The following is a 16770-nucleotide window of genomic DNA, read 5'->3' as shown; positions in this document are numbered from 1 at the left end:
ATTAAGCAAAAAGAATAAGTAGTATAGCTAAGTAAAGAATGGAGATACTAATAAATCTTTATATAAACCTTACGGAAATAGTAAAGGTGGTATAGTAAAGAATAAAAAAGTACTATAACGCTAAGAGATCTAAGGGACTAGATCTTAGGGGGGGGATAAAGTATGGCTACTATATAAAAATTTTAAGAGTTAACAACTAAGTAAGAAGTTAGACTACATTAAACTAGGACCTTTTAAAATTAAGAAAAGGATTTTACTGGTTATATTTAAGTTAAATCTATTAGCTAAAATAAAGATCTACCCTATATAGTATATCGTAATGCTAAAGCTAGTATACGGGAATATTAAGCCACTAGTTTATAAGGAAGACACATATAGAGGATAAAAGAAAAATAAATAGTAAGTTTTAAAGATTGTTAGTTATAAGGACATAGACAATAAAATATAGTATAAAGTAAAGTAGATAGGCTACAATAAAACTACCTAAAAGTCACTAGAAAATTTATAAAACGCTATAAAAAAGGTATAGGAGTATTAGAAAAGAAAAGGTTAGGTAGTATTAATAAAGAAGGATTACTAAAGAATAAGCCACCTAAAGGGGACCTAAAAAGAATAATTACCGAGTTACTTAGAGTTATTTCCTTCTCTATTAGGGGAGAATCCGTTCTTTTATTGCCAAGTTTCTATAAACTTTATTTTATAAGTTTCTACTCCTTAAAACGGACCTTCTTATAAACTTTCTTAAGACGGATTAACTAAGTAGATACAGTAAGACGAGAATTAAGAGCATGTTATTAAGCATTAGTAGCCTTCTTTTTAGTATTATAAGAATAATAAAGTTTAGCGAGAGCGACTAAGAGCTTATTATTAAGCTTTATAGTAGCAGATTAAATATAAGACCCTATAATAAATTACTTAAGGAACTTAAAGACTATTAAGGGTTATAGGACGCGCATACTTAGCGTTAAAGATAGAGCGAATATTATAAGACAACTAAATATTTACTCTAGTATACTCTAAATATAAAGAGGGTTGCCGAGATAAGGGACTCGCTAACGTAATATAAACTAACCCCTCTTTCGCATAATAAGAATACGGAGATAGTATTATCTTACTAAAAAATAATATTGCAGTAATAGTATAAGACCAACAAGCTATAGAAGAAGAAGAAGATACTTTAGGTATAATAAGTAATAATATTAACCAAATTAATTAGATGGATATTATACCTCTAGTAAATAACTTAGAGATACTAGGAATCTTTAAGGACAAAGATAAAAAGAAGGGAGATGGTATTATAAACGCTTTAAGTACAATATTATAACTACTTAGAGAAGAGTTGGAAGAAGCTAGTTGGTTAATATAGGCATAGTCTAGAATAAATCCGGTAGAACTATATAACGAGGAATAGTAAGTAGAGTTACGTAATGTAATCTATATAATCTATATAATTTATAAGATCTATTATAAAGCAAATAGAGTAGACGGAGTAGATAGAGTAATAACTTTCTTAGGAGTACGGATATATATTTAAAGGACTACAGTCCCTACCTAGATAATTCCTTCCTTATAGTAATTCTTAGAATACAATTAGAGTTAATCTATTAGGCAACTACTCTACTAATTATTATTACATTGTTAACTTTTTGTATTACCTATACACCTAGCCTATTAATAAGTCCACCGTAGTTCTTACTACAAGGCTCCGTTATAATTAGAGGTAGAGTAAATATTATAGGATAATTAAACGTTTGCTTTAGTACACTTTAAATATAAAGAGGGTTGCTAAAATAAGGGACTTGCTAGCGCAATATAAACTAACCCCTCTTTTATATAACGAGAATAAGGAGACGGTATTATTTTACTAAGTAATAGTATTGTGGCAATAGTGTAAGTACAATATTACGCGTATAAAGAAGAAGAAGCTTTAGGTATAATAAGTAATAATATTAACCAAATTAATTAAACGGATATTATACCTTTAATAAATAACTTAGAGATACTAGGTATCTTTAAGAACAAAAATAAAAAGGAGGGAGATAGTATTATAAACGCTTTAAGTATAATATTATAACTACTAGAAGAGGAGTTAAAAGAAGCTAGTTAGTTAATATAAGCACGGTCTAGGATAGAATCTATAAAACTATATAACAAGGAATAGTAAGCGAGGTTATATAATATGCTACGTATTAAACAAGAGGAATAAAAGGAACTTATATACCTTATATATAATACGTATATTATATATAAGAAGGATTTTATAGAAATACGGTTATGTATTTAAGGACCCTTAATCTCTACCTAGATAGTTTCTTCCTTATAGTAATTCTTAGAATATAATTAAAGTTAATCTGTTAGGCAACCACTCCACTAGTTATTATTACATTGTTGACTTTTTACATTACCTACACACCTAGCCCATTAACGAGTCTACCGTAGTTCTTGCTATAAGACCTCGTTACAATTTGCACTTTTATATAGGCCTTTTTAACTAGGTAAGTTTCTCTAATAATATATTTAGGAACTATACTAATTCTCTTAGCTAATAGCTTTTAGATCCTTATTTAGATACTAATTTAGAGCTTAGGGGTAATACTAAGGATAGTAATAAAAGTTAAAATAAACGTTCTCCTTATTAGTTTCCTACCTATACTAGTCCTTCCAATTTCCGTGTTACGGAACCCTACCATAGGGGCCTCCATAGGAGAGCCCCGTGCTCTTGCGTATACCTCGCGTACAGCTTATGTTAGCTACGCGCAGGTATATTACCTCCTTACGCCCTCAACCCTTACGATCGATTACGCAACGTCTTGTAGACTCCTTAAATACATACGTTCTATAGCCACTGCCTCCGACCTATAACATTATATTGCGCCTTTTTACTACTGACGCTTAGCCTACGACCAATTCTACATCTCTGTAATACTGTAGGCGCTGCTAAAAGTAGCATATCTATAAATTACCTTACTTTATACTTCTAAGGAACCTATAATAGTAAGATAATATTCCTTACTAGCCACTATATTAAACCTAAAGAATAATTTAATACCTATACTTAACCTACGCCGCCAATTAACCCTAGGAGAATTTAATTTATTAGCCTTAGCCTTAACCCCTAAGGGGAAGCCTAGTGGCTTAAAAGATTATAACGACCTTAACGAGGTAGACACCAACAATGTTTTATCCTTTATTAACTATATAACTACAAATAAGCAAGCGGAAGGGCTACTACCTATTAAAATTAAAATACGAGACGCTAAGATGTTTATAAAAATGGTAGTACAAGAACCTAATAAATACTACCGCCTTCTATAGAACTACTACCTAAAGCTTATATAAGCTAAGATGCGTAACGTATTCGGCAAGCAAGTGGCTACTACAAGCATATGGCCACCCCACTAAAATCGCGAAAAGACACGCGACGCGTTATATAACTACAACCTTAATAACTACCCCACAACAGTAAGAAGCCCTTTTTTAAGAGGGCAGACTTGATCTAGCTATTAATGCCTATAAGAAAGGCCGGTTTTAAGCCCTTTAACCTACTATAATAACGTATAATGTGCCCCGAACGACTACTAGGCGCTATATTACTGGCATTACACCAAAACGCGGTTTTACTGCGCTAAATCGCCGCCTAACACCTGCATAAGAAGAGAGTCTTAAGCAGTAGATCTTATTAATAAGTTAACATAGTATGCCACTAAGAATCGCAACTATACAGTAGATGGCTAGCCTCCTAGCTACCTAGCACCCTAGATTACAACCTATTAGCGAGCAATAAGTATATAACTTTATTAAACGCTATAAGGACCTATAATTAAAATGGAATCGCAAGTATAACTATTAGCGTACTAAATGCGAAGATCCTATACTTATTTAAGCCTAGTTTAAACGCGTTTAAGACACCGTTATATAGTATAGAATTCTTAATAATAATATCTGGAATTTTAATAAAACTGGCTTCTAGATAGGTGTTATTAGAACTATAAAAGTTATTACTAGGACTAATTGTGCTAGCCGGCCTAGAATAGTATAGCCAGGTAATTAAGAATGGGTTATAATTATTAAGTGCATTAACGCGTTAGGGGGTGCAATTCCACTACTAGTTATTTTTAAGGTAGTAATGCACTAGGCTGCCTAGTATAACCTTATTCTATATAACTAGTTAATTAGTATTAGTAAGAATAGCTAGACGATAAATAAAATTAGCCTAACCTGGCTATTTTTATTCTATAAGCATATAAAGAATCGTATAATTAGCACGCATTAGCTGCTAGTGCTAGATAGCCATAATAGCCATATATTGCCAGAATTTGATCAGTTCTGCCTAGATCACTAAATCGTCGTCCTTTACATACTAGCGCATTTATTGCATCTACTGCAGCCCCTAGATATAGGCTGTTTTTTAGCCCTTAAGTAATTATATAAAGGGCTCGTTAAACAGATTATAGCCTGGGGTGTTAACTATATTAATAAGCACGAATTTCTGCCACTGTATAGGTAGGCTAGGCAGGCAGCACTATATTAGAACAATATATAGGCAGAATTCGCTACTACTGGCCTAGTCTTATATAGCCCTAATCGCGTACTAGAACAGCTACACATTAAATATTAAACGCCATTACCCCAACGTCGTCCGCAATTAAATATATCTTAGATAGCCAAAACGCCCTATAATATTACTAAACTATAATAGCAGACGGCCTTGCTACGACGCTATCTTAAACGGCGTACGTATAGCCCACCGAGTCTAACAGAACAAGCCCTTAGCTAGCTTATCAAGGGTTGCGAAATAGCGATGTTAAGCGCTGTGCTGCTTGCAAGCAAAAATAAGAAGCTACGCATAGAGAACCAGCGCCAGAAAAAGAAGAAGGCGCAGCGGCGCACGTATATAGCTAGGGGGGTGTTCTATTAGGAGCAGAAGGGGCCTCTCGTGCACAAGCTGCTCAAACTAGGCATAAGGAGGCTACGGTAGAGGCAGCGGCCGAGCGACCGCAACGAGCATTACCCAAGTGCAGCATGTGCGCATTAACAGAATATAATGCACGTACGTGCCCTAGACGTCAAATAAGTAGCTAGTAGATAGCTGCACCAAATACAACTGTTCGTGGTTGAGTAATTTGCAATATTTGGCGTTGGTGGCTTGGTGGGGTGGCCACATGCTTGCAGTGGCCACTTGCTTGCCGAACACGTTAGAGACTGCTAGGACTTATTACCTCAGCAAGCTCAGACCATAGAATTAATTAGCGGATATTGCTAACCCTTTTTGTCAAAAGGTTAATTCTATGGGTATCTACAGTACGTATTAGGTAGGCCCGTAAATCTCAGTTGAAAGCGAAAGTTATAGAGGTATAACCCTTCTGAGACCACGCAACGCTAGAGTCCCTGAGCTGCACATAGGAATGTCACCCTTACTGACAACTTGCGCGAATATAAAGCAATCCCTCACAGGTGAATGACAAGCAAGTTCTTCCTTCATCATCTCACGGCTTAGTCCTGTCGCGAACAACTTCGTGCATTTGCCGCCGGAAATGATGGGTCACGATACCTGGCTCTGGAAACTAACTTTTTTCTTAGGGTACCTGTCCTCACCAACTCGTTCTCCACCAGTAGCGGCCCGCCCACACACTCTCTCAACTGTGGTTATCCATAATGCGTCGAGTGACTCATCGCACGAAGTAATAAAATATCAATCACTCACAGTACGTTCTCTTCATCAACCTTTATCTTCAACCTCACATCTTGTCACAAACCCATTAAAGAGACCGTCGAACATTTCATCAGATTTCTTTAACCTCACATCTTGTCACAAATCCATTAAAGAACCCTTTTCAAAATGACTACTTATTTCGGTGAATCCAGTAGCGACGCTCGCTATTATCTCCGCCCTTACACCATGTCTGCCTCAACCGCCGCCAAAGCCTCCGCCCCAGCCGTCGCCACAGCCTCCGCCCAAGTCTCCGCTCGAGCCTCCGACGAAGCGATTGATATTACTCCTATCACATCTTCTCAGCTTTTGGAGGGACTTGAGGACCAAATTCGGACGTTTACCTCAATTTCTGGACTACGAAGCGCTGTTAACACGCTTTCCAACCATTTGTATCAGGGTACAGCAACAAATCAATATCTGGTTTTTCAGCCTATCACAGAGGATGACTTTGCCAAAATTGAGGAAAAGCGCCACACAATCGGGAGGGGCCTACGGTTCACTCACTGCACGGACATTGACACCCTAATAATCAAAGTCCCCACACCGGCGCATGAAAGAGTGACTAGGGCTTTCACATTCGACTTCAATTATCGGATGATTAATATGGGGCTGTCAGAGCTTGACGACCTCGTGGATATGGGTGCAACAGCATATAAGGGAACTTCGTCGAAGAAGGAACCCGACTCATGCTGGAGGCCTCTTGCTACCCGACCAAATCAACTGGATTGGCCGACACTTGTTTTTGAGGTCGGCATGTCAGAAACATTGCGCAAGCTCAGAAATGATGCGCAATGGTGGCTGGCCAATTCCCAGGGCCGCGTGAAGATTGTTCTTCTTTTTAAAATCAATCGAGCGGCAAGAACGATACATATTGAGAAGTGGGAGTGTAGACCGACGACTCTCACATATGCTCTTCGATCAAATCGGCCGCCCGCACAAGTCCCCACCCAAATACAAACAGTTGACATTGACGCAAACGGTGTTGTTACCGGAAGTCCTCCCGCAACGACGCCGCCCCTCGTCCTGCACTTTCAGAACATCCTTCTCCGACAACCTGTCCCACCGGAACAGGACGTGATATACACTGCGCAAAACCTTCAAAGATTGGCAAATGGTATCTGGGCTGCTTTACAGTAGAAGACGGATGATCCAGCGGTTGCATCTTTCTCAAATTGGCTTTCATTAAGCGGAGGCGACTGAGTAAATCAGGACTTTCGAGTTAGTACCACTGTAGTTATGCAAAAGTTTAATTCAACCCATACTATCAAATGTTTTGCCTACGCTAGAAGCGAGTTGCTGAACTTCTAACAATTGCTACCGCACCGTAGGTCCCAGGATCATATAACAGAATAAATGGAGCGATAAGACCTAAAGGGCATTTTGTCCTGTGTACGTTTAAATAAGGAACACCGAAAGATTTTGTGCTAACCCGTAGCTGCGAGGTTTCGGCTGGGGCTTAAGCGCTAAGCGCTGTTCAAGGAGCTAATAATTATATGCAATGGGATCCTAACTCGACCGAGCCTTGATAAAATGCCCGTTTGGCTTGGCAGTGTAGTCCGTGCGCAGCAAAAGTGTGCAGAGAAAAAACCGGAAGCTGATTATGCAAGTCACTGTAGAAACTTCAAGAATAGTTCAAATTTGTCGCGCGATCGGCAAATTGGCTCGAGTGGATGGCTGACTTGTATAGGTTAAGCGCGAGCAGCACACTGCGAGAAAAGTCCTGTTTTGCTTACGCTAACCTAAAATAGGCACTATGGAGTAGCTATATTTAATAAATATATAAGTTTAGGCTTATCTATTCTATTAGTCTAGCTAAAGCATACTGTCTGTATTTAAGATATATTGTAATATATACTAATAAAATATCTATATAATTTAAAAGGAATTATCTATTTATTATTATATAACCTTTTTATCTTTAAATTTCCGTATAGTGCCTTACTAAGGCCCCTATCTTACCAGCTATAGATCCTATTCTATATTATAAACCTTTTAGCGCAACTTTCTTAGCCGAAACCTTTATATCTATATACTCTTATATAGCGAAAGACTTCCTTTACTAAGTTATCTCTTTAACCATACCTAAATAAGGTCTAAAAACTTATTAAGGGGGGTATTCTTTTATTTTAGCAATAATAATAAAAAGAGATATTGGCTATTATTATATTGTGGTATAATAAGGCTAAGGAAGTTTTAAATATAGATCTCTAGCTACTACGGCTCTACTACCCTACGTTTACTTTTCTTAATAAGCTATCTAAAATAAATACTACTAAATAGCCATCTCTGCTCTTAGCTTATATTCTCTCTCTATATATAGTAATATTCCTTAGTTATAATATAAAGCAAGCGCTTTCTTACCTTAACCTTAAACAGATATATAGCAATCCTCTATCCCTAAAACACTATAAGCTATCCCCCTCTAACAATAGCCGCTGCTGCCTACCTATTACTATATTGCAATACTTATAAACGCTACTCCTAATATCTAAGATACTTCAAAAACTCTTATAGTTACTAGTACCTAAATACTTAATACAGTCCATTAAATACTAGGTAAGTAATTATAATAGTTATAGTAAGCTAAAGATAGCTCTACTATAGATACCTAGTATTACCTTAACTAATAGTAGCTAAAGGAGAGTATTAAAGCTAAGTTACTAGTAACAGCGGTCTTAGAGCCCTACTAAGAAAATAAGTACTTAATATTAATTGAGGAATATAGCTAATATAAGTATCTTTATAGACTATTTCCCCAAACCTTTATTAGATGTAGTGGATTAGCTTAAGTATATATTTAGAATATTAGTCCTAAAAGACATTAGGCAGGCCTCCTTTAATAATAATATATCTAGCGTGTTGGTTATCTAAAATATAATTAAAAGGCTTATAAAGAAATACTATTATAAATTAAGGTAAATAGCTAAGGGGTATACCAAAGAGAGTTAGTAGAAGAGTTATTTATTAATAGGTCTTATAGAACTAATATAAGAGCTATAGCCGGACATTATAAAGCTAATTACGTCTAAAAAGTATAGGTTTACTAGTTCTGCCTTTAGGATATAGCTAACCTTACTATAGTATAGATATCTAAACTCTAACTAACCCCATCAGGAAATTTTTTTTTGGGCACGTTGTCGCAAGCGAAAATCGGGGTCTGCAAAACCTGCGTAAGTCGCGATTTTAGCGATTTGCGGCAACTTGCGGCGATTTGCTACAAATACATAGGCTACCCATGTAAATCGCCGCAAATTGCGACTTAAGTAGACCCTAATTTTTGGCTGCAACAAAAACGCAACAAAAATACTATAAAGCTCTACACGAAGCTCTACACAAAGCTCTGCACGAAGCTCTGCACAAAGCTCTACACGAAGCTCTGCACGAAGCTCTGCACGAGGCTCTGCACAAAGCTCTACACGAAGCTCTGCACGAAGCTCTGCACGAAGCTCTATACGAAGCTCTGCGTATAGAGGCTCTGTACGAGGCTCTGCACGAAGCTCTACACGAGGCTCTGCACGAAGGCTCTACACGAAGCTTTGCACGAAGCTCTACACGAGGCTCTGCACGAAGCTCTACACGAAGCTTTGCACGAAGCTCTACACGAAGCTTTGCACGAAGCTCTACACGAAGCTCTGCACGAAGCTCTGCACGAAGCTCTATACGAAGCTCTGCGTATAGAGGCTCTGTACGAGGCTCTGCACGAAGCTCTACACGAGGCTCTGCACGAAGCTCTACACGAAAGCTTTGCACGAAGCTCTACACGAGGCTCTGCACGAAGCTCTACACGAAGCTTTGCACGAAGCTCTACACGAGGCTCTACACGAAGCTCTACACGAAGCTCTACACGAAGCTCTACACGAAGCTCTACACGAAGCTCTATACGAAGCTCTACACGAGCTCTGCATAAGCTCTACACGAAGCTCTACACGAGGCTCTGCACGAAGCTCTACACGAAGCTCTGCACGAAGCTTTGCATAAAGCTCTACACGAAGCTCTACACGAAGCTCTACACAAAGCTCTGCACGAAGCTTTGCGCGAGGCTCTACACGAAGCTCTACACGAAGCTTTGCACAAGGCTCTGCATGAGGCTCTACCGAAGCTCTGCACGAAGCTCTGCACGAAGCTCTATACGAAGCTCTGCGTATAGAGCTCTGTACGAGGCTCTGCACGAAGGCTCTACACGAGGCTCTGCCACGAAGCTCTACACGAAGCTCTGCACGAAGCTCTACACGAAGCTCTGCCACAAGCTTTGCACGAGGCTCTACACGAGGCTCTATACGAAGCTCTGCGTACAGAGGCTCTTGTACGAGAGGCTCTGGCACGAAGCTCTACACGAGGCTCTGCACGAAGCTCTACACGAGCTCTGCACGAAGCTCTACACGAAGCTCTACACAAAGCTCTGCACGAAGCTTTGCGCGAGGTCTACACGAAGCTCTACACGAAGCTTTGCACAAGGCTCGCATGAGGCTCTACATGAAGCTCTGCACGAAGCTCTACACAAGGGCTCTACACGAAGCTCTACGTACAGAGGCTCTGCACGAGGCTTTGCGCGACATACGGAGGCTTCTACACGAAGCTCTCTGCATCGGGTCCCCGCTATATTCCCGATAGCCTCTACACGTGCCTTGCCAAGTGTACCCCTTATCTATATTACCCTAGGTAGCCACCTTATTTTTTACCCTTCCTTCCTTACATCCTCGCCTACCTAGGGAGGCACCAGAACGGCAGCCAGCTGAGGACCGTCGCCGCAACTAGACGACCGTCGACCGTCGCCAGAACCAGACGACTGTCGACCGTCGCCAGAAACCAGGACAACCGTCGACCGTCGCCAGAACAGACAACCGATCACCGGTCGTCAGACAGACTAGACGACCGTCGAACCGTCGCTAGAAGCCCGAACGACCGTCGACCGTCCGCCAGAGCCAGACGACCCACACGTTCGAACTATAGCAGCAACGGCGTCGGCAGCATGAACGGACCGAGGACGACAGATTCGGCCGCACGAAATTCAGATCGATTCGAATTAATACGATTAATCGATTCAACATATCAGGCGGAGGCCTTTCGATTCGGGGCGCCGACCTTTCCCCCAAATTACAGACAGGTAGGCATAGACAGTAGCACAGATAGGAGGCACAGACGGTAGGCATAGACGGTAGGTAAGGACAGGTAGGCATAGACAGGTAGCACAGATAGGTAGGTACAGACAGGTAGGCACAGACAGTGGCACAGACAGGTAGGCAGATAGTAGGCATAGACAGTAGGCATAGGCAGGTAGGCATAGGCAGGTATAAGACAGACAGACAGGACACAGACAGAGCAGTAGGCAGGCAGGCAGGCAGGCAGGCAGGCAGGCACTAGGCCTAGTTAGGAAATCGGTACACAGCAGCAGATCGTTTAGGAATACCGCCATTGATGATTTGGAGCCTTTGTAAAGGGTATCCCCCTTATCTTAATTGCTTAATAAATAGCTCTACATTTATATAGTTATATAGGAATATAAAATATGCAAAATATAAAATATATAAAATGTGTAAAATATGCAAAATATATAAAACGTGTAAAATATACAGGCTCTGCGCGTTTGCTGCGAGTTGCTGTAAAATGCGTAGGCTCTGTGCAGTTTGCTGCAAGTTGCTGTAAAATACGTAGGCTCTGTGTAGTTTGCTGCAAGTTGCTGCAAAATACGCAGGCTCTGTGCAGTTTGCCGCAAAATGCGCAAACCGCACAAGACCATATACGACTGCCGCGACCGTACAGTTTGCCGCAAATTGCCGCAAACTGCAACAACGAGCCCGAAAAAAAATTTCCTGATGCCCACTATCCTTTAAAGATATACTTGGTTCTAACACCCCTCTTCCTATTTTTTTAAAACTTTATTTCCTTTTCTATCAGCCCTAGTCCTCCTATAGATACTAACCTTTAGCCCACTATCTAATATTTTTAGTAGTTTACCCACTAATAATCCTAATTATATTTCTATACCTAAGCTAAATATAGCCCTTAGGCTTACCTATATTTCCTTTTCTTAGCTTTATAGAAAGATATTATAAGATCTTTAAAATAAAAATTATGTCTTTAGTAAGCTATACTAGCTAGGAATTAATCTCTATTTCCCTTTTCTTATTATAGAAGTAAAGGGCCTAGCTATTAGATTAAATATAGTTAGGGCACAGAACCAGGCTACTGTTAATATTACCTATACTTTTAATATACTTTATAACTTAAAGCTTACTATAATAGCTTATATACCTTATATTTCTATAGACTAGCCTAAACTAAACTAGATTATATTTTTAGTAGTAATAGAAGGACCTATTTATAAACTATAGGTCCACTATTAAATAGATAAGGCGTACTATATAATACTACTACAAATATAGCGGATAATAATTGTAAAGGAGGTAAGAGAATTTATATAGGCTTTAGGCAAGGCATTAGAATAGGGTGTATATAATTTTAGGACAGCTATTCTAAAGGAGCTTACCATTATTAAAACTAAACTTTAAGAGCGCCGGTTAGATAACTATTCTATCTACTAAAATAATCTATTAAGTAACACTAATTTTAAACTTTCTGCTTCTATAATATAGCTTTTATAAAGCTAAAAATATTAATTTCTTATATTTTAGTTAACTGCTATAGAAATTATATACTAATGCTATTCGTCCGCGCTGCAAATTCCACATAGCCCGCGAAGCCCTACTGCACGCGTCCACGTCGCCGCGGGTGGAAACATCATCAGGAAATCGTTCCTTTTGATGGCTAAGTGCAGAGGCGATAGTAGAGAGCCGCCGCAGCGCATGCAGCACGCTGACGTCGCGGTTCTGTGGTGTTAAGCTCGCGACGCGTACCAAAGCATCGCCCTCAACAACACCAGGAGCCTTACTGCCTCCGCTGAGGCTCCTGCTCTACCACCTAGGGAGGCCTATCAAGGGATACTGGGATACGAAAACCACCCGATGTACGACTACCTGGCTCGTAGCCAGGCCCGAAACTGGCCTTATCATCTAGTCAGTCGACGTGGACGCGTCCTAGTCGTACAACAGGACACCCTTAGGCTTGCACTAGCTCTGAGATCGCAAAGGGACGCGGCGAGGGCGTAGGGAACCTCTTTTTAAAGAACTTGTTAAGGTTAACGCGTCGCAGATACCTCGTACGAAACTTGTTAAGGCCCCAAGGCCACCGCGAAGAACTTGTTAAGGCCCTGCCTAGAGAACTCGTTAAGGCCCCTCTACTAGGGCCTATCTGGTATCCGGCACACCCAGGTNACTCAGAAGAGGGTCTTAATAGGCGTGGTGCGCGCGACCTGGACGACAGACGCGACGGCGACGCGACGGCGACCAGACGGCTCAACGAGGTAGAAACACGGGCAAAGCTCTAGGCAGCGGAAACACAGGCCAGCTTCAACGGCCCCATGGCGTCAAAAGGCGACTCATAGGAGGGTCTTAATAGGCGTGGTGCACGCAACCTAACGCATACGCATACGCATATGCATATACATATGGGGGAGGCTGTAGGGGAAACACAGGCCAGTCGGACGAGGACTTGACAGTTAGAGACACAGGCCAGCTTATAAAAAGGGGGGATATAAGCTTAGTTAGTAGAATAGGGTAGAGTAGGTCGCCTGGCGGAACCTAGTCAGTAACCCATTCTGCAAGACACGGTCGGCCTATTATAGGGAGACCCTTATAGGCAACGCGAAACGGGAGTTAGCAGTATATAGGGTGTCGCGCCCCTATATTACTACTAGTCTCCCACGGGGCGTAGTGCGTAGTAGCCACTACTAGCTCTAGGGACCTCACCCCTTAGCTAGGCTCTAACCCCTAGTGCACCTGGTAAGCAGGCAGGATCACGTCCTAGCCGGAGAGACTACTACGCGGCTCGAGAGAACGGATACGCGTGTCGGTGCACCAACAGATGGGACTGCTCGCTCGCTAGAGCAGTATGCCAGTGAGGTACGCTTAAGGAGCAAACAGGAGTTACTTAGGCGGAAGAGGCTTTAGCTAGGCCTCAGCCGTAGAAGGTGTACCTAGCTATATTGCAGGATGCAGCCACAACGCCCTCATAGGATTACGCCAGTAGGTACGTAAGACGGGAGTTGCGACCCCTGCAAATGGCAGCTTATGCCCGTACCGGCGGAAACAATAAAGAGAGGCGTAAAACCAGAGGCTATAGAAGGCTCCCAAGCCGTGCGAAAGCGTACCAACTCTGGGAGGAAACTCTTATACAGACTGCTGGGGGGTAGACTGGCCAGTTATAAGATATCCGAAAGAACTGGTGAGAATCCCCGTGCGATTAGTGGTGGCAGCTAACTGCTTATGGTTGGGACAAAGCACTAGAAAACTGAGGTAGAGGTCTAGATAAGCAGGCATGGGAAACTCTACTGTATTATTAGTACTACTAGTATATATAACTACCTGCCCAATTCCTACTGCTTAGCGAGCTATAGGCGGATTTAATTGTCGTTTTACCCCCTTTCCCCCAACAGAAAATTCTTCTTAGGGGTGGTCCTAGCTTGTAAGCGAGGCACGGACAGGAACACCAAAACTACTACTACTACTACCACCACCAATACTAGGGGTCTAGTATTACTACTACCTTTAAACCTAATCTCCCCAGAAATCCTCTAGTAGGATTAGTAAGGAAAAAGGGTATAAGGATAGTAAAAACTAGAAAACTCCCCCTACAAGATGCCAAGGCCTACCAGGCCTAAAAAGAAACCTCCTATAGAGACAAGTGACGACAACGAGTCTATAGGCGAAACCCCTATAGAAAGAAATGATAATAGGTTTCTATTTTCATCTTCTTTCTTTCTCCTCCTAGCTTGTCTAAGAAGGGAGAGAAAAGAGAACATCCTCAAACTTCTCCTGAAAAAGGAAAACCAAAAACCTGCAAAAAAGAAACCAATAACTACTACGGATGGCTACACCTAGTACACCTATACCTTTTCCTCCCCTTTCTCCAGAACAACACCTACAAAAAGCTCTAGAAAGCCTAACCCAGGCATATAAAGGGCTAGAAAAAGAAGAAGAAAAAAGAACAAGTTATTAAACAGCTAGAGGACTATACAAGGAGTATCCTAGCAGGAGAATAAACCTCCTGTTTATAAAAGGAAAAGAAAAAAAAAGACAAAAGATGTTCCTAAAAGGACTTGTCGTAAGAGGTAAGAGCTTTCTCCTTAGGTAGGTTAGCCCCTACTATCTTTATATAAAGAGAAGTTACGCAGAGTAGGCTAAGGAGGACCTGCCTAGGAGTTCTAGGCTCTCTCTCCCTGCTCGTCATCTACCATCTCTTCCTACTCGGCTACTCTCTGCCTACTTAGTAAGTTAAGAAAGCAGCTACAAGAGAGAAAGCTTAGTCCTAATTACAGGGACCAAAAGACCTTAGGACCTCTAGCTTTCCTTCTTCTATATACGAAACAAAGTTCACTCACATATTTGCCATCAAACTGCCTAGTCAGGTTAAAAAAACCTGTTTTTAGCCTTATAGTACTGGAATCTAAGGGGAAACAAAATATTCTCCTTATAAGAAGACTACGGGAAGGTATAATGCGGATGCCTAGTTATTAATACAAGGAGATCTGGCATAACGACTGCGTTTACCTTTTAGAGAACAAAAACTAGAACCCATGGGTTCAAATTATAGCCCATGGGGTTCCTTACCCTACCTTTCCTAGAGAAGGAGGCTCTAAGCTTCTAAAAGAAGAAATTGAGACCCTTTAATCCTATAAGGTTACAAGGACTACCCTAGCAATGGATCTCATCTAGTTGTAAAAAAGGACCACAGATCCACAGATCAGATTTGGCTTCTATAGTTTTTACTATAGAGAACGAGGAAAAAGACAGGAAATCCTTAAGCAAAAAGAGATATCAATTGCAGGTACAGCTACTAAGGTAGTAAATACCTCGAAGTCTCTCTCCTTACTACGCAGTGTACGAGCTGCCAAAAATTTAGCCATATAGGAGGACAGGTTTTTGTGCTCTACTAGGGCCTGCAGATACTGTGCAGCTGCACATTTTGCTAAAGACCATTCCTGTTCTACCTGTATAATAACAGGCAGGCCTTGCCAGCATACCACCCCTCTTTGCATTAATTGTAAAGAAAAACACTTTGCTAATAGTAAAGACTGCGAGACTCTTAAAGCTGCTAATCTAGTACGCGAAGAAGATTCTATGGAAGAATAAATCAGATAGGATTCTAGAAGGGGGTACTCCTACTAGGCTCTTAAATGATATTAGAGAGCAAAAGGACAGAAATAAATTGCAAAAGGACAGGGACAGGGGTTAGGATTTCTTATAGTTTTTCTACCATTTTCTCATTCCCTAGTAGTTGTAGTATCTTAGTATTTACTAGGAAACTATAAACTCCTAATTTAGGAGTTTATAAACTACTAGGACATAGCTACTAGTACATATTAAGCTGCCTAGAAAGGATTTATGTATATAGAACTATAGCGCCATAGCCCAAGGCTGCATGCGCAGTATTGTACGTAGTATAATACAATGGATAAAAAAAAAAAAAAAAAAAAATTCCACATAACTTTAGAGTGAAAGCGGATTACTAATCTAGCGCCGAAGCGAGGAGTTTATATCATCAAAAGCCATAAGGACGGTTCCTGCAGTAGATCCCTCTCCCGACATCTATCACATATTGGGGGGGGCTGATTTGGCGCGGTTACGACCCGGGTTAATACGAGGTTAGGGCCACCCCTGCTAATAACGTTCCCGAACCCCGCACGAGGTCGCGCAGCGACCGCCCCCAAGTACTTTCGCACGCGATTTTGGGCAAAAAGGTATATAATTTGTGTTAGATCGGTACTTCTAGACGGTTATATAATGTTACTCTAAATTTACAACACCTAAATAGGCTCTATTCTTACGTAATAGGCGTCTTAGTTACTATAGTGTAGTCCCATATTAAGACGTCTTGGTTACTATAGTATAGTCCTATATTAAGGCGTCTTAGTTAATGCAGTACAGTTATATATTAAGGTGTTTTAGTTACTATAGTGCAGTTCTATATTAAGGCGTCTTAGTTACTATAGTATAGTTATA

The 16770-nt window shown here is 40.7% G+C and overlaps 3 protein-coding genes across 3 annotated transcripts; all 3 read left to right on the top strand.

The window, feature by feature from the left end:
• Nucleotides 1-5854: 5854 nt before the first annotated feature.
• On the top strand, nucleotides 5855-6873 carry K441DRAFT_652305 (uncharacterized protein; the record flags this gene model as incomplete). Its single annotated transcript, XM_067647349.1, has 1 exon — nucleotides 5855-6873. A coding segment is annotated over exon 1 (528 nt), but the record flags the coding sequence as incomplete, so codon positions are not given.
• Nucleotides 6874-11814: 4941 nt separating this feature from the next.
• K441DRAFT_536660 (uncharacterized protein) lies at nucleotides 11815-11985 on the top strand (the record flags this gene model as incomplete). Its single annotated transcript, XM_067642430.1, has 1 exon — nucleotides 11815-11985. A coding segment is annotated over one exon (171 nt), but the record flags the coding sequence as incomplete, so codon positions are not given.
• A 3708-nt stretch (nucleotides 11986-15693) lies between these two features.
• K441DRAFT_422432 (uncharacterized protein) lies at nucleotides 15694-15861 on the top strand (the record flags this gene model as incomplete). Its single annotated transcript, XM_067641555.1, has 1 exon — nucleotides 15694-15861. A coding segment is annotated over one exon (168 nt), but the record flags the coding sequence as incomplete, so codon positions are not given.
• Between the last annotated feature and the right edge of the window lie 909 nt (nucleotides 15862-16770).

The sequence above is a fragment of the Cenococcum geophilum genome, assembly GCF_001692895.1.
Source record: "Cenococcum geophilum 1.58 unplaced genomic scaffold K441scaffold_3, whole genome shotgun sequence".
NCBI lineage: Eukaryota > Fungi > Ascomycota > Dothideomycetes > Gloniales > Gloniaceae > Cenococcum > Cenococcum geophilum.
The sequence above is the reverse complement of the archived record's forward strand: the minus strand, read 5'-3'. Positions and strand labels throughout refer to the sequence as shown.